The sequence below is a fragment of the Peromyscus maniculatus genome, chromosome 8 (genome assembly GCF_049852395.1).
Source record: "Peromyscus maniculatus bairdii isolate BWxNUB_F1_BW_parent chromosome 8, HU_Pman_BW_mat_3.1, whole genome shotgun sequence".
Taxonomy (NCBI): Eukaryota; Metazoa; Chordata; class Mammalia; order Rodentia; family Cricetidae; genus Peromyscus; species Peromyscus maniculatus.
In genome coordinates, this window is record NC_134859.1 from 60639795 (window position 1) to 60656245 (window position 16451).

At 45.1% G+C, this 16451-nt stretch overlaps 2 protein-coding genes and 2 non-coding genes across 17 annotated transcripts in view; 3 read left to right on the forward strand and 1 right to left on the reverse strand.

Annotated features, from left to right (window-relative positions):
- Tsr1 (TSR1 ribosome maturation factor) lies at positions 1–13620 on the forward strand. Of its 2 annotated transcripts, none has more exons than XM_006977376.4 (16): positions 1–431; positions 528–975; positions 1141–1244; positions 2139–2358; positions 2457–2591; positions 3008–3432; positions 4893–5052; positions 5423–5580; positions 7104–7297; positions 8222–8384; positions 8586–8696; positions 9696–9828; positions 11408–11524; positions 11950–12090; positions 12188–12262; positions 12362–13620. In XM_006977376.4, exons 2-16 carry the CDS (start codon positions 879–881, stop codon positions 12538–12540), a joined length of 2412 nt encoding a protein of 803 aa, XP_006977438.1. In that variant the 5' UTR covers positions 1–431; positions 528–878; the 3' UTR covers positions 12541–13620. The 2 variants fall into 2 exon arrangements, 1 of the variants encoding a protein (XP_006977438.1); XR_013041741.1 differs by having other exon boundaries at positions 54–431; positions 11362–11524.
- Positions 8808–8898, forward strand: LOC121831927 (small nucleolar RNA SNORD91 family). The gene has a single exon (XR_006075522.1). It is a non-coding gene; the product is annotated as a small nucleolar RNA SNORD91 family (small nucleolar RNA).
- LOC121831926 (small nucleolar RNA SNORD91 family) lies at positions 9936–10027 on the forward strand. The gene has a single exon (XR_006075521.1). It is a non-coding gene; the product is annotated as a small nucleolar RNA SNORD91 family (small nucleolar RNA).
- Srr (serine racemase) overlaps positions 12750–16451 on the reverse strand; it is a 23060-nt gene continuing 19358 nt past the window's right edge. For 12 of the 13 annotated variants that reach the window (XM_042282392.2, XM_015996170.3, XM_006977375.4 and 9 more), the window contains 6 exons: positions 16315–16441; positions 16026–16129; positions 14043–14162; positions 13875–13949; positions 13244–13453; positions 12750–12998 (listed from right to left, as the gene is read on the reverse strand). In XM_042282392.2, coding sequence (XP_042138326.1) covers positions 12783–12998; positions 13244–13453; positions 13875–13949; positions 14043–14162; positions 16026–16129; positions 16315–16441 — 852 coding nt within the window. In that variant the 3' untranslated portion in view covers positions 12750–12782. Of the gene's footprint in view, positions 12999–13210; positions 13454–13874; positions 13950–14042; positions 14163–16025; positions 16130–16314; positions 16442–16451 lie in introns of those variants that run through there. The other variant, XM_076542889.1, reaches the window with a different exon arrangement.

Genomic DNA, 16451 nt, shown 5'->3' on the forward strand with positions numbered 1-16451 from the left:
GCCCCGAGGGCGCGAACCCGCATTGTGAGCGCTGGGAGGCAGCTCCTCGGCCCGGAGCGGCGGACTTTCTGGAAAGGGGGCTTGCTTGGGTCTGGGCTGGCTTCAACCTCGGTGACTGCTCCCGACTTCTGGCCCCTCGGAGAGGGGCGAGGGAGGAGCCCAGGGTTCCCGGCCCTGGGTTCCCGTGGTTCGAATCTGGTCTGCTCATTCCTCCGAATCCCGTGGCCCGTCACTCGCTCTTAGTTGCAGAGCTTGTGGGAGAGAAGCAGCAAGAATCCAGCCGCGAGCGACGGAGAACCGGAGCCCGAGCGCAAGAGGAAGCGCTCCCCCTCCGCAGGGTCTCACGTCCCGCTTGGCTCATCTTGCAGATTGGTGGGAAGAGGGGGGCACGAGGTGGAGTTAAGAGACCGGCTGGGACGGAGCCGGCGAGGGTGAGGCGAAACCCATGTCAAGTGATTCGCGTTGGAAATCAAGAGTAATCGGGGGAAGAAACGGTTACTCAGTTACAAAACTTTATCACCTTATAGAAATCAACGGGACCGGAGAGCGCGGCGTGCAAAATCTACGTGACAGGAGGACTTTTATTTCTTCCCACGTGATACCACTTTAGCGTGCAAAAATTGGAATATGCTCGCAAAATAGGTCCCTGTGTCAAGGGCCGGAGCCTCTCAGCCGGCCCCCGTCAGTGGACTGCAGCGTGGGAAAAGTTGCCACGACGTATTTGCGGGGACTCAGGCACCCCCGGGCTCGCTGGCTAGCGGGAAAAAACCTCGCGAGAAGGCGCGCGAGTCCGTCCGGGACTGAGGTCCTGCCCCGGGGCCGGAAGCGCGCGGCTCCTCCCGGAAGTAGTGCTTCCTCGGCTGCATGTGGCCCGCACGATGGCGGCTCACCGCTCCGGCCCGCTGAAGCAGCAGAATAAAGCTCATAAAGGCGGGCGGCACAGCGGTGGTGGGTCCGCACACGTGGGCAGCAAGGGTGAGTAGACGGAGGAGGGAGGAGGGCGGCTTGCTTAGCCGTGCCCAGACCGAGGCTAGACTTGGGACCCTTGCCAAGCGCTCTTTGCTAGGAGCGCAGAAAGGTTCCTGTTGGTCAGCCTCACGGTGCGGAACAGAACATGGCCACTTCTGATCTGCCCTCCAGGCCGTGTAGGACCGAAAGTCTTGTGCAAGAAGGCGAAGAAGCAGCTCAGCCGAGTAGACCAGAGGCATCGTGCCAACCAGCTGCGAAAGCAGAAACGGGAGGCGGTGAGACGAGTGGGGGCGGGGACACGGTGCGGCGTGGGAATGGTTTTACTTGGGTAATGAGTACCTCAAACTAGAAATGGCCCGAAAATGGAGAGTAAACCCAGGGTTCCTTCAGGCCGTGCTCTTTTTAGTCTCCGAGGCCCTGCCAAACCTGACAGCGTGTATACGTGGCCTTTAACAAGAGAATGCTTTTCTTGGGTAGCTTCATTTATTTGGCCTGCTGTTCTTCTGCAGGGTATTCTGATTATCATGTTTTCTTTTTTTCCTTTTCTTCTCTCCCCCCCTCCCCCCGACAGGGTTTCACTGTGTTACAGCCTTAGCTGTCCTGGAACTAGTTTTGTAGGCCAGGCTGACCTCGAACTCGCCTCTGCCTCCCAAGTGCTGGGATTAAAGGCGTGTGTCACCACTACTGGGCTTTTTTGTTGTTGTTGTATTTTTTTTTTTTTTTTTTTTTTTCGAGACCGGGTTTCTCTGTATAGTTTTGGAGCCTGTCTTGGAACTTACTCTGTAGACCAGGCTGGCCTCGAACTCACAGAGATCCTCTTGCCTTCGCCTCCAGAGTGCTGGGATTAAAGGCGTGGACTACCACCGCCCGGCTTGTTTTGTTGTTTGTTTGTTTGTTTTAGCAAAGGGTCTCACTATGCAGCCCTTGCTGGCCTAGAACTCTCAAGTAGGTTGATTGTGCTCGCCTCCTGAGCACTCAGTTTAAAGACCTGGCCTACGACACCCAGCTATTCTGAAGTTTTCTAATGTTTTACGTTAAAGTTCCCTTGCTACTTTTACAAGCCAACAAAGAGGTTGGGGGTTGTGCTTTGGCGAGGCAGCATCTGTGTTTTTGAAGATGTAATAGTGAAGCAAATGGATGAGATAGTCTCTGAACCTTTGTTTTGCCAGGTTCTGGCAGAGAAAAGGCAGCTGGGCAGCAAGGATGGGCCTCCTCATCAGGTGCTCGTGGTGCCTCTGCACGACAGGATTTCCCTCCCAGAGGCATTTACACTACTTCAGAATGAAGTCTTGGGAACAGTGTACGTGAATGAATTCGGAAGCACCCAAGGCTTTATGCTTCTAAGCCAAGTAGTGAGGCGTCGCTGGTTTTTCACATATGCAAGACCAGGTTAGAATATCCAGTATTTTTCTGACATTATGTTTAAGTAGTTCTGTGTTTTGATTATAATGTTCTACCTCCTATGCTTTGTGTCTTCTTGTTTCCAGGGGATCTGCATACTGTCTTAGACATGGCGAAAGTTGCTGATACCATCCTGTTCCTCCTGGATCCACTAGAGGGCTGGGACAGCACTGGGGATTACTGTCTGTCTTGCCTCTTTGCTCAGGGCCTTCCCACCTACAGTAAGTGTGTTGTAGTGTTGGAGACCAGCAAAGAAAGTTAGCTTTTTTTTTTTATTACTTTAAAACAACTTATTATTATTATTTTCTTTTGAGACAGGGTTTCTCTGTGTATCAACCCTGGCTGTCCTGGAACTCACTTTGTAGACCAGCCTGACCTAACTTACAGAGATCTGCCTGTCTCTACCTCCCAAACAGTGGTGTTAAAGGCATGTGCCGCCACCATCTGGCTTAGAGAATTTTTGTATCTGGGCTGCTCTTGCCCAGAGAAAAACTGGGAAGATGTACTTCATTTTGACGTTTCATTAGTGTTAGCCAACTCTTGAGTTTCCCAGTGACCGTTGGGTTGTTGTGATTGGAAATGAATTTTCCAGTAGTGAAGCAGTCCGTCACTAAGTTCTTCCTTTCTCTTCTTTCAGCGCTTGCTGTCCAGGGGTTTTCTGGCCTCCCACTAAAGAAACACATAGATGCCAAGAAGAAGCTAAGTAAAATAGTGCTGAAACGCTTTTCCGAGGATGAAGTCCTGTTGCTGGACACGCCACAGCAGGCAGCTATGCTCCTTAGACAGTTGGCGAACCAGAAGCAGCGGCATCTTGCTTTTCGAGATCGGCGAGCTTACTTGTTTGCCCATGTTGCTGACTTTGTGCCTAGTGAGGAGAGCAACTTAGTGGGCACCTTGAAAATCTCAGGCTATGTTCGCGGAAGGACTCTGAATGTAAATAGTTTGCTACATATTGTTGGACATGGTGATTTCCAAATGAATCAGATAGATGCCCCTGTGGACCCCTTCCCTTTAAATCCTAAAGTGATTCAGTCCCAGAAGAAACCGAACATGGCAATGGAGGTAAGGTGGATAGGGTTTTCATTCCTGTGAATCGAACCCAGGCCTTGGCAGGCACTCTACTACTTGGCTACATTCCTTGCCCAAAATTGTTGGCTTTAACTTTTTTTTTTTTTTTTTAAACAGAATTTATGTTTGTATGCTGGAGAGGGAGCATATTACTGGTGTGGAGGGCAGGGGACAACTTGCCAGGGTTGGTTCTCTCCTACCTTGTGGGCCCAGAGGATTAGACTCAGGTTATTGAGTTTGGGGCCCAGACTGTTTTGTTTTTTTTTTGTTGTTTTCCAGGACAGGGTTTCTCTGTGTAGCTCTGGCTATCCTGGAACTTGGTTTGTAGACCAGGCTGGCCTTGAACTCACACAGATCCACCACCTGCCTTGGCCTTCCAAGTTCTGGGACTAAAGGTGTGTGCCACCACTGCCTGGCTTCTGTTTTTTTTTTTTTTTTTTTGAGTATTTATTTATTTATTTAGGAGCTGAGGACCGAACCCAGGGCCTCGTGCTCGCTACACAAGTGCTCTACCACTGAGCTAAATCCCCAAGCCCCCCCCCCTTTTTTTAAAAAAGAATGTATATTTGTATATATAACTTGGCACAGGATGGAAAATTTAATTTTCAGAGAAGATAGTTTTTGCACACTTAGGCAAGTGAGGAGACTGCTAGTTTGAAATGTAAGGCAATAGACAATTAGAAATGTTGATCAGTTGTATTTATCCATTACTTTCTATGTATTCCGCACAGTTGGCTCTGCCTTTGTGGCAGATGTGGACTCTTTTCTCAGAATTTATTTGAATTGGGGAAAAAATTAACGAACACTTGTGAATTTAAGAAATATAGTAGCATGTAGTAGCATATGTATAGTAACGTAGTAGCAGATGTGTAGTACCAGATGTGTAGGAGCAGGTGCAGACCTGTGTAAATTGAGAGTACACTAGCAAGCTACATAGGAGAGCACAGTCAACCAAGTGTTTGGAAGAATGACTAGCTTATGAACTTCACAGAGTGAAAGAATATCTTGGGGACTATGTGAACCTAGGTATAGTGATGGAGTAGAGGATTTCTTTGAACTTTTTTTTTTTTTAAAGACTGGACCTCACCATGTAGCAATGGCTGGCCTGGAACATACTGTATAGAACAGGCTGGCCTCAAACTTTGCAGAGATCAGCCTGCTTCTGCCAATGAAGCGTTGAGATAAAGGTGTGCAACATCATGCAGGGTTGATTTGAATTCTGAAGAGAGCAGTTTGAAAGGGAGTGTAATAAACAGGTAGGAGAGTGTTGTCAGATTTTCTTAGAAATGATCTCAAGAGTTAATCAGGGGAGCAGAGTTGAAATGCTAGAAGACAGCCATTTGGAAATTTTGGTATGTTTTGATTTTCTGTTTAATTTGTGGATCTCTTGGGTTACTGTTCGATTTACCAGACTTGGTTAATGTGTGATAGGCTGTTACCTGCTTTTGGTTTAGATTTGTACTACAGATGCTGTAGCTGACATGGAAGAAGACCTTAAGGTTCTGATGAAAGCAGACCCTGATCAACAGGAAACTTTACAAACAGAGGTTTTTCCAGATCCAATGGAAGGGGAGCAAACCTGGCCTACTGAGGAGGAACTGGATGAGGCAAATGGTCAGTGGTAGCAAACATGTTAGTAGTTCTTTACTTGGTCACTGCTTGCTTAAAGGGCTGGATGAGGAAGTGGCTGGAGTTCAGATACTACATGACTGTACTAAGCAAACACTGGGCACAGCTCTGCTTCCATTCTCAAAATCACTTGGCTCTTCTTTTTAAATAATAAATGATATTAAGTCCATTACAGGGTTTATTTAGCTGTGTATTGGTTGCTAACCGAGGCAGCTGAATTAAATTTGGAGGTAGTCTGTTCTCGTGTGACTGCTGTTTTCTCACGTTGGCAGCAGTGTCTGCACAGGTGAGAATACAGAAGGAAGTGTAATTAGTATATAATAGTGTGGATTGATGAACCGTCTGGGCTTCACAGACTTACTGAAGCAACGTTCCAGGGTGGTAAAGAAGGTCCCTAAAGGAACGTCCAGTTACCAGGCTGAATGGATTTTGGACGAAGGTGATGAGAGTGGTGAGGAAGGCGATGAGTATGATGATCTGCAACATGAAGGTTTTATGGAAGAGGAGTCTCAGGTAAGAAAACGGGCCGCCGGGCCGCCTGTGTGTACAACTTCAGAAATGTGGCTATGTGAAGCCAGCTGCCTAAGAGTGGCTGTAATTTCCAAAGCTTCAGAGAAATGGTGTCTAAAACAAAAGAAAACAAAACAAAAAAATCCCCCAAAAAAGAATGGCTATAATTACGGAAAGGATGTTTTTATGACTTCCTCTCTTGTTAGTTTATTTTGTGTAAAGAAAGTACTTGCCACATAAATGTTAGGACTTAGAGTTTGAATTCCCAGAGCCCATGTGAAGCATGATTCAACAAACAACAAAAAATCCTATGTTAGAGCCCACTAGGCTTCCTGGTGCCTGTACCCAGCAGGACTGCATAAGAGGTTGCTGTTGGGGTAGAGATGGGTAGGTTTCTGCTGAAATACCTGCAATTTTTTTAGGATAGTCTTATTAGCCCATAACTGACCTTGAACTCAAGCAACCCTCCTCCATCTTCCCAGAGCTAGGATCATAGGCATGTGATTTTTAGTTTTGTTTTTGTTGTTTTGGTTGATTGATTGATTGTTTTGGTTTTGTTGTTGTTGTTGAAGGCTTTGGCACATCATTTTATTATTGTTGTTGGGTAGTTTTGTCCTTTTTTTCTGACAAGTTCTCATGTATCCCATGTATTAGCCCTGAACTCAGTATGTATCAGAGAATGATTTTGAACTCTAAGCTTAATCTCCTGCCTCTGCCTCTACGTCCCCACTGCCTGGATTATAGAGATACTCTGGCATCCTGTGTCTTAGTTTTTGATGTGGAATCAATTACCAGGGCTTCACAAATGCTAGGGAAGTACTTTACCATATGAACCACACCCCTAGGAACCACACCCCCCATATTGTTTTTAGGGTGTATGTCTTTGGCAGGGAGGTGTTTGAGATAGAGTTTCACTATTTTGCTCTGTTCTAGAACTCACTGTAGACCAGGCTGCCCTTGAACTCACAGAGATCCACCTTCCTCTGCCTCCCAAGTTTTATTACTATACCCAGGGCTTTCTTGTGGGGGTGGGGGGTGGGAGGCAGTCAGGGACAGCTTACTGAGTCATTTCTCCCTTTCCATATTTGAGTTCTCTGTATAGGACTCAGGTCTAGAAAGGAGGTCATTTGGAAACAAGTGCCTTTACTCACTGAGCCACCTTGTTGGTGCTATGATTTTTTTTTTTTTTTTTTGAGGCGGGGGCTGGGGGTATAGTCTTATGAATCTCAGGCTCGTCTAGAACTCTAGCTGAGAATGACCTTGAACCCAGGTGTTGATGTACAGGCATGTGAAATCTGCCCCGTTTTAGGCAGTACTGGGGATCCACCCCAGAGCTTTATGTGTGCTAGGAAAGCACTCTACCAGTTGAGCTATGTCCTCTGCCTTGTTTGGGGTTGTTACTTTTTTTTTCTTACTCTGTCACCCAGCTGCCATCAAACTCCTAATGAATCTCCTGCCTCACCTTCCCAAATGCTAAGACTACAAGTGTGTTTCATAATGCATAGTTGTGATCCCTCGTTTTACAGGATGAGAGTGGTGAGGAGGAAGAGGAGGAATGTGAAACTATGACTCTAGGGGAGTCTGTGCGTGATGATCTCTATGACGAGAAAGTAGATGAAGAGGCTGAGGAGAGAATGTTGGAGAAATATAAACAAGAAAGATTGGAAGAGATGTTTCCAGATGAAATTGATACTCCCCGTGATGTGGCTGCTAGAATTCGGTTAGTACTATTGGGAGCAGGAAGCAAATGAAAAAAAATATTGTCCTTGTCCTTGAAGAGCTAACATGCTATCTGAGAAGCAGCAACACAGTCAAGGTTCAGAGGGCCCTAGTGAAACAGACATACCTAGGTTAATTAGCAAATATTCCTTGCAGGAGTAAATGCTCAAAAGAATGAATTTGGGGAAGTAAGAGTGTGTGTTTTGAATAAATGCTCATAAAAGTAAGAAGGCCAGGCAATGGTGGCACACACCTTTAAATCCCAGTACTCGGGAGGTAAAGACAGGCGGTTCTCTGAGTTTGAGGCCAGCCTGGCCTACAGAGTGAGTTCTAGGTTAGCCAGGACTATACAGAGAGACCCTGTCTTGAAAAACCAAGGGAGGGAAAAAGGCAAGAAAATGTAGGTGATTTTTCTTGAAGTAAGCCTGACTAAAAGCGAGTGTCCGTGTTGGGTATTAGAGTTCTAAGGCAGGTTGAAGACCACATTCCCTGATAGGCACCAGGCGGGCACTATATATCTGTCTCCTGTGGAAAGCCTGAGTTGAGGTCTCACGTAGAGCAAGGTATTCTGGATCTTCCTGTATATTTCCTTGCCCAGTTTTAACTCATTAGGATGTTTTGATTTCTACTGAGTAATTTTTAGTTTCAGACTGTTTCGCTTTGTAGCTCAGGCAGACATGGAACACATGATCCTGTCCCAGCCTCCCCAGTGCTTGTACTACAGGTATATAAAAGACTTCAAGGCATGTGTGGTTTGTGGTGCTGTGCTGGGGATTGAACCCAGGGTGTGTATACTAACTAAGCATTATATCACTGAGTTACTTTCCTAGATAAAAATACTTTGAAAAAGCTAGAGCATTGACCATGTGAGGTGAGTCTTACGAAGCACCATCTAAACCTCTTTCTTTAAAAACCTGTGTTCTAGATTTCAGAAATATAGAGGCCTCAAGAGCTTCAGGACATCTCCTTGGGACCCTAAGGAAAACCTTCCTCGAGATTATGCTCGGATCTTTCAGTTTCAGAATTTTATTAATACTAGAAAAAGAATCTTTAAACAGATTGAGGAAAAAGAAGCCGAAGGAGCTGAGGTATCTGCCTTGTCCACCTTGTAATTTGTCTTCTTCCTCGTTTGGGAACAAAGAGGGATCAGAGATAATTAACTGAGAAGGTGAATCTGGGTGGTTGACACATCTGTGAATGATGACACTTGGCGTGTATTTGGAGAAAGGTTTGTCACTATTGGGACATTAAGGGTAACCCTGCGATTGTCTTGTGCGTCTTTCTGGCAGGTTGGCTGGTATGTCACACTCCATGTCTCTGATGTCCCTGTCTCAGTGGTTAAGTATTTCAGGCAAGGAGCGCCCTTGATTGCATTTTCTTTACTACCGTATGAACAGAAGGTAAATCAGTGTTTTGTGGGGAAATGGCAGAGTTCCAAATATTTTTCCAAGGTGTACAACATTTTGCTCATTGGGGTGAAAGGCTACCATTTTGATTGAGGAATCAGAATAGAGAGAAGTCAATGATGGTTAAGCCCAAGATGTCTGAACCTGTCTGAAGCATCTCAGTGATGCAGTCTGTGGTTCTGAGACTTCCCTAAGTATGTTTTTTTTAGATCAGAATGGTAGCAAGCAGTCTTTTTTTTTTTTTTGGTTTTTTGAGACAGGGTTTCTCTTTGTAGCTTTGAGCCTTTCTTGGAATTCTGTAGCCCAGGCTGGCCTCGAACTCAGAGATCCGCCTGGCTCTGCCTACTGAGTGCTGGGATTAAAGGCGTGCGCCACCGCCTGGCTTTTTTTTTTTTTTAAAGATTTATTCATTATGTATACTGTATAAGTGTTTTTGCCTGCAGGCCAGAAGAGGACACCAGATCTTATTATATAGATGGTTGTGAGCCACCGTGTGGGTGCTGTGAGTTGAACGCAGGACCTCTAGAAGAGCAGTCTGTGCTCTGAACCTTTGAGCCATCTCTCCTGCCTGGGGCTAGCAGTCTTAAAAGTAAATGTTTATGCCAGTGTAAAGATCTGTTCTCTAGGTGGCCAGTAGTCATGCACACTAGGAGTGGGACAGCTCTGTAAAGGTTGTGGAGGCTTGGATGATTATGGTTGGGAGGCTATATGGTGATCGGGCAATGTGAAGGTCATTCACTATGGCTTAGCTTTTATAATGTTAGAAGTGGACCAGTAAGTTAGCTTAGACATGTGTGTGGAAGCACTGATAAGGCCTGTATCACCTGTAATGTCAGTTGGTGGTAGGTAAAAAGGATTATTTATATGACGTCTGTATGATGTCATTAACTAGCACAGTCAGTTCTTAGAGTAAAACTAATGTTTGTTTGGCTTGCCTTTCAGGTTAGGCCGTTGTATGCCTAGATTATGAAACATTTTTTATTTGGTCCTCAGATGTCAGTATTGAACATGGTGGTGAGTCGGAACCCTGGCAACACAGAACCCGTGAAGGCCAAGGAAGAATTGATTTTCCATTGTGGATTCAGGCGCTTCCGAGCCTCACCTTTATTCTCTCAGCACACAGCAGGTTAGCACAAAGCTCTGGGGTCTGTCGCCTGCTGTCTTAGGCTTGAAGGTGGAGTACAGTGTGAAACTCGCAAGTCTCTGGGTGAGCGAGTTTCAGTACTCTAATGACGTAGGAGCCGATGATGTTTCTTTCAAGATGTCTGAACCTGTCTGAAGCATCCCAGTGATGCAAACTGTGTTGTACTGAGGCTTCTCTGCTCTGAGTGTTGTTCCAGAGTAGGTGTTAAACCAGAGTTGGTAGCTTTAGGAGTATGTGTTGCCTGCTTTTGAACAGTATTATAGCTCACTTGCCTTTCAGTGACAGGAGACAGAGATGGTGACAGCATAATTGGTGCTCTGGGTAAATTTTCTCCTCTATCACATCATTTTGTAAACAAAGTTTTACTGAAACATGGCATGTCTTGATTGGGGGGGGGCTCTTTGAAACAGGGTTAAAGAGGGCTTTGAACTTTGGGTTCTCCAACCTTTACCTCCCAGTATTATTATTGTTATTATTATTATTATGCCTGTTTGTTATTAAGTATCTAACTATATTGTGTATGATTGTCTTGTGAGAGTTGAGAGACACGGTCTTAATATGTAGCCCAAGCTGGCCTTCCTTGATCTTCAGAATGGTGGACTATGGTGAGGGGTACACTACCATGCCCAGCTGGCATGGTGTTAGGAAGGCACACTGATGTACCTGAGTAGCTGGAATAGAAAGTAATTGGGAGCTGAACCTGAGGACCTACATTCAGTGGGTGCCTTGATCCTGCATGATGGAAGGGGAGAACTGTCCCCTGACTTCTACCCTAGTGCTGTAGCAATATGCCCCCACACCCCCAAAAACCAAAATGTATTAATAAAAAGCTTTTATTATTTTAAGAATGTAGCAGCTGTGTTACAGATGAACAGAGCTTTTCTGCTAGCTTACTGTCCTGTACCCAGCACACAAGAGCTTGGCTTTCTAGGTTGCTGCACAGTCAGTCTGAGTAAAAGTATTGGTTGTAGTGAGATCAGATCACCTGGAGGACTCTTTCAATGCCAGCCATAGTCTAAGCTCTGATTCTGTCTCCAGTTGAAAAAAATCACTGATGGGACCAGGTTTTCTCTTTTAGTTGTATTAATTCAGGGAAAAAAAAGTCTGAGAGTTAGTAGTGTAGAGAAACACAAGATGAAGCTGGTAATCTTAGCCCTTGAGAGATGGAGGAAGGTATATTGTAATCCATGAACCCTGTCTCAACAAAACAGACTGGGGCTTGCAGAGGACCTGGGTTCAATTCCCAGTAGCCACACTGGTCAGCTTAGAGGCACCTGCACATGCACACCCACACACCATGAGGATATACCCAGACAAAAACATGAATCTTAAACACCACTGCTTTTGATTAAGTTACAGTTAGGCTGAGACTATGACGCAGATCTATGGCAGAGCACTTAGTGTGTACACAGCCCTATGCTTGATCTCCTTTACTATAATTTTAAAAGGTGGGGCTATGTGTGGCAGCACCATAGCTCCTAACAGCCTTTGGATTGCTTTCTGGTTTCTCAAAAGGCTTTTCGCTCTTCTTTCTATTTATTTGGGACCCTTCCGTTGGAAGCTGATAAACATAAATTTCAGAGATTCTTGACTGCTGATGCGGCCCTAGTGGTGACAGTGTTTGCGCCAATCACTTTTCCTCCTGCATCTGTGCTACTTTTCAAGCAGAGAAGCAATGGTATGTTGACTTCCAAATGGTAAATAATGAACCTACTAGGACCATTACTTTTCTGTAATTAAACCTGGGGTTTAACTGTAAGGTATACTGGTGGTTTTTCAAAAATACCAATTTCAAACTCACTGAGGGGGTATGTAAGCCCAGGGTGATAACTAGTTCTTACCTGTTGGCACACTTCATTAGGGGTTGCTTGGAGTATTATATTTAAGGTGGGTTTGGGGGGACTGGCTCAATAGAAATATCTTTCAGTAGTCCTTGTGGCCTCAGAAAGGTAACGGTGCATTTCTCCAAGATAATCTTGAGTGGGTCTTTAAAATAGATTAGAGCAAAGCTACGCAGAGAAACCCTCAAAGAACCCAAACACCAGATTAGAGCAGTAGCTGAAGGGTTTGGCCTGTAGATTAACAGTGGCTCTCCTTTCCTAGGAATGCACAGCCTCATTGCTACAGGTCATCTGTTATCAGTGGATCCAGACAGGATGGTCATCAAGAGAGTTGTTCTGAGTGGCCATCCTTTCAAAATTTTTACTAAGATGGCAGTAGTTCGCTACATGTTCTTCAACAGAGGTAGGCACGAGTGAAGGAGAGTGGGGTCGGATTCCCTGTGGTGGGAGGACTGGCTTGATGCTGGGGGTTTTATTTTGTGTCTCTGTTCCATTCTAAGAGGACGTGATGTGGTTTAAGCCTGTGGAACTGAGAACCAAGTGGGGCCGCAGGGGACACATCAAGGAGCCTCTAGGTAAGAGATGGGATTCCCTGGTGTTACCAATGGACTACTGGGCTATAAAGTTCACTGTTTAAAGTGTCTACTTGGACCAATTTGCTGTTTTCCTTCTAGGTACCCATGGCCATATGAAGTGCAGTTTTGATGGGAAGCTAAAATCTCAGGATACAGTATTAATGAACCTCTATAAGCGAGTTTTCCCCAAATGGACTTATGATCCATATGTACCAGAACCAGTACCATGGGTGAAAAGTGAGATCTCCTCAACAGCCTCTGAAGTGGACATGGAGTAATGGAGTCAGTGTGATTCTGTCTCTACTGCGGTCAGGACTGTGGGTGGGAGTCTGGCTTGTGACTAGGCAGTTTGTGCTTTTCTGTGTCAGCTGCTCATGTCTCCACTGAGTGGGGTTTACACTGTTTCTTGGTCTCCAAATTCTAACTCTTACTGAAATACTCCATTAGGATTTTGAAAACAATTATAAAAAGCAAAGACGGAAAACAATTTTCATCTAGAGACAACCTCTCCCTCATGAATTTAAACAGAAATAGTCTGGAAAGGAGCTGGCCTTTCAGCCTGCTTCACCCAGCTTAGGGAGGTTAAGTCTACATTCCCACCACTGAGTACAATACAGATGTTCTTCACTTCTGGAGAGACTGTCTGGAAATGCTGCGACAGCACTGCGGCCAGTCCGACGCCAGCGGTGGGTTCAATGAGCAGTTTCATCCTCTCCCACACCAGTTGGGTTGCATACTGTTGGTACAGAGAGGAGGAAGGATGATTGGAACAAATAGCGCTGGACACCAAATGAAATAGATGTTTGGGTTTGTTGCGATGAGTATGTGCTTGCTAATAAAGTATGCATATAGAACTTGGGGGCCTAGCTCTGCTACTGTCCGGGTGCCCATGTGCCACCGGTCACCTGGTTGATTATCTGTTCATAATAGTTTCTTTTGCCTACGAAGTTAGACTTGCTGTTTTTCTCCTCCCAGTCTTACCTTGATTTCGTCCTCTGTGACAGTGAAGACATCGTCTACAAGGTCTCTGATAATAGGCCAGGTGTTTAAGCCAATGCTCGACTTGACACCATCTGCTATGGTCTCTGGAGGATGAGGATTGGGAGTCAGCTCCCCTTTCAGTTTGGACTGGTAGCAGTCATCTGCATTCAAGGGTTCGGCAGCATATACCTTCACATTGGGTTTCAGGGCCTGTGAAGAGGAACAGAGGCTGTATACCGACTGGCAGCCTTTGCCTGCAGACCTAAAGGAGGCATAATGTACAACACATGTTTTTTGTGTTACAGAAGGGTCTTTCCTTATATATGGAAATGGAAATCGGACCTTGAAGCATTTTAATAAAAGTATCTGATAAGTGACTTAATTGTCTAAGTTATGACTGGTTCTGGTAGTTTGGGGAGAACAGTAGTGTAGTGAGGTGGACTTGGGAAGGAGCGAGGATGCCACCCATGGTCAACTGCTTTCATGCTGTGATATCATAGATGAAAAGGACAGTGAAACAAAGGAGGCCATGAAAGAATGGTAATTTGGTAGAATGGTAAGTGACTATCCACAGTGTGGTGTGATGTGGGTCCTACATTCCTAATCCAGGAAGTCCTTTAACTTGGCTCACCTTAATTGTAATGGCTATTCCAGCAATCATTCCTCCTCCCCCTACAGGGACCACCAGTGCATCCACCAAGGGAACCTGTAGTAAAATTATAAATAGCCCAATTAATAAAGTTTTATATATCCAGCAAGACCACTTTACTAGTGGCTAGATAGGATGATGGCATTTTACCTGGTTCAGCACTTCCAGGGCAATTGTCCCTTGTCCGGCTATCACTGCAGGCTCCTGGTTGGGATGGACCAAGATGCCTTCTGTTTCTTGCATAATTCTTTGAGTGACCTTTTCCCTGGACTGAAAGGTAGCATTAATATAGCTTACTTATAGTGAGTCCCCAAAAATATAATTCAGTCGCTTAACACTTCAAAGAAAATGAATTTTTCATATTTCTTTATAAATAAATGGAATGTTTGAGTACTTGTGAGAAAAAATAGATTTTTCATTGGGTGGCTGAGGGGCTTCTAAGTGACAGCAAGCAATGGATCTTTTAAAAAATGTTTGAAGGTATACAAGGTAGAAATATTTGGCTTTTCTAAAGAACTATTAAGGGAGAGGATAATATAGGAGGTCTGGCAGAAAGATGGAATGGTGAGATCATCCTAGGAACTTTGGTGACTGGGGATAGTGAGTGAGTGCTTGGTATGTACAAGGTACCAGTACCAAATCAAAAACAATCCTCAAACTTTGAGGTGGAAAACAGTCTGAATGGACAAGTTGGTTGCTATTGAAAACATACTATAGGGGGCTTGGGTGGAAGCAGAGACAAACTAGGGTACTGAGTCTATGTGAGAACTTATGCTGGATGGGACCAGGGTGGTAATGGTAGAGGCTGTTAAGGAACTGGACTGTAAAACTGGCTTTTCTTTTTAAGATTTTATCATACCCAATTTGGCATGTGTGCAGGCGTTAGAGGACTGGGAGTCAGTTCTGTCCTAATGCTGTTTAGGTCCAGGAATTAAACTTGGGTTATCAAGTTTGGCAGCAGGTGTTTTACTCGCCAGCCACCATGGCCCGTGTGCATGTAATTTGAGAGGACAGATTATCTGGATGTGGTATTTGGAATTTATCAAAGAATTTTTTTTTTCTTGAGAAACTAGAAAGATAAATGTTGCTATTTGCTGAGCTGAGGAAGACTGGAATGGGGAGTGAGGCCAGGAAACTGGTGTTAGACAAAATCACTGATGTCCAGGGAGGAAAATTGGGTTGTTAGAGCATAGTGAAACTTCTTTAAAATTTTAATTTCTGGCTGGGCAATGGTGGTACACACCTTTAATCCCAGCACTTGGGAGGCAGAAGCAGGCGGATCTCTGTGAGTTTAAGGCCAGCCTGGTTTACAGAGTGAGTTCCAGGAACAGCGCAAAGCTACACAGAGAAACCATCTTGAAAAACCAAAAAAAAAAAAAAAAAAAATTTTTTTTAATTTCTGGGACTGGGGAGATGGTTCAATGGTTAACAGCACTGTATGTATGTATGTATGTATGTATGTATGTATGTATGTACTTCCAGAGGACCCGGGTTCAATTCCCAGCAGCCACACAGCAGCTTACAACTGTCTGTAGCTCTAGTTCAGGGGATCTGACAGCGTCAGACATAATACATGCAGGCAAAACACAACTGCACATAGAAAAATTTAATTTCTGACTGGGCATGATGCACATGACTTTAGTCCCAGTCCTCTGGAGGCAGAGGCAGGTGGACCTCTCAATTCAAGACCATCTTGGTCTCTATAGAGTTTCAGGACAGCTCTATGTAGACAGACTCCTGTCAAAAAATAAAATCTACCCATGTCTGTCTGTCCTCAGGTTAGTCTTAGAACTTGGGTCCAAGGATGACCTTGAAATCCTGATCTGCCTGCCTGTACTTCCCAAGTGCTGAGACTACAGGCATATAGCTCCAGCTGCTAAATTTTTTGAGAAAAAGTCTTATTCTGTAGCTCAGGCTGGTCTAGAAGTTGCCATTCTGTCTTTTACTCCTGAACTCTAGAACAGGCACATGCCACCATGCCTGGCTTTAGTGGTATTAAGCTGAGACTAATGACATCAAGAAAGGATAGATGGGGAAAGGGTTGGCCATGCTGAGGCAAAGAGAAGCCTCCAGCAAGGGAGGCAGACAGTCTGTCAGGTGAAGCTATTGTGACCTGAACACGCCCCTCCTTACCTCATCACTCGGTTCACTGTACACTATAGAGGCTCCATAGGCTTGAATTGCCAGTTTCTTGCAGTCGGGAGCCGTTTGAGGCACCACTATGTAAGCAGGAATCCCTGGGAGGGGAAGAACATGATTAGATAGTGTGAGGAGCTTCGAGGATAGACACTTGGATCATCTGCCTTATGAGCAAACGGATTCCTTTGGAAACTTCCTTTCCCCAGCTGTCCTCCCGCTTACTGAAATTAGAGTATTTCCCCACTCCTCTGACACTATTCTGCACCCCGAGGAAATGAAGTACCTTCCAGTCGGGCAGCAAAGGTGAGAGCCTGGCCATGGTTTCCACTGCTGTGAGTAACAACAGCTTTGGGCTTCCCTTCCAAAGTGTCAGGAATTAAGCTTCTGATGGCATTAAGGGCTCCACGAATCTGGAAGAGA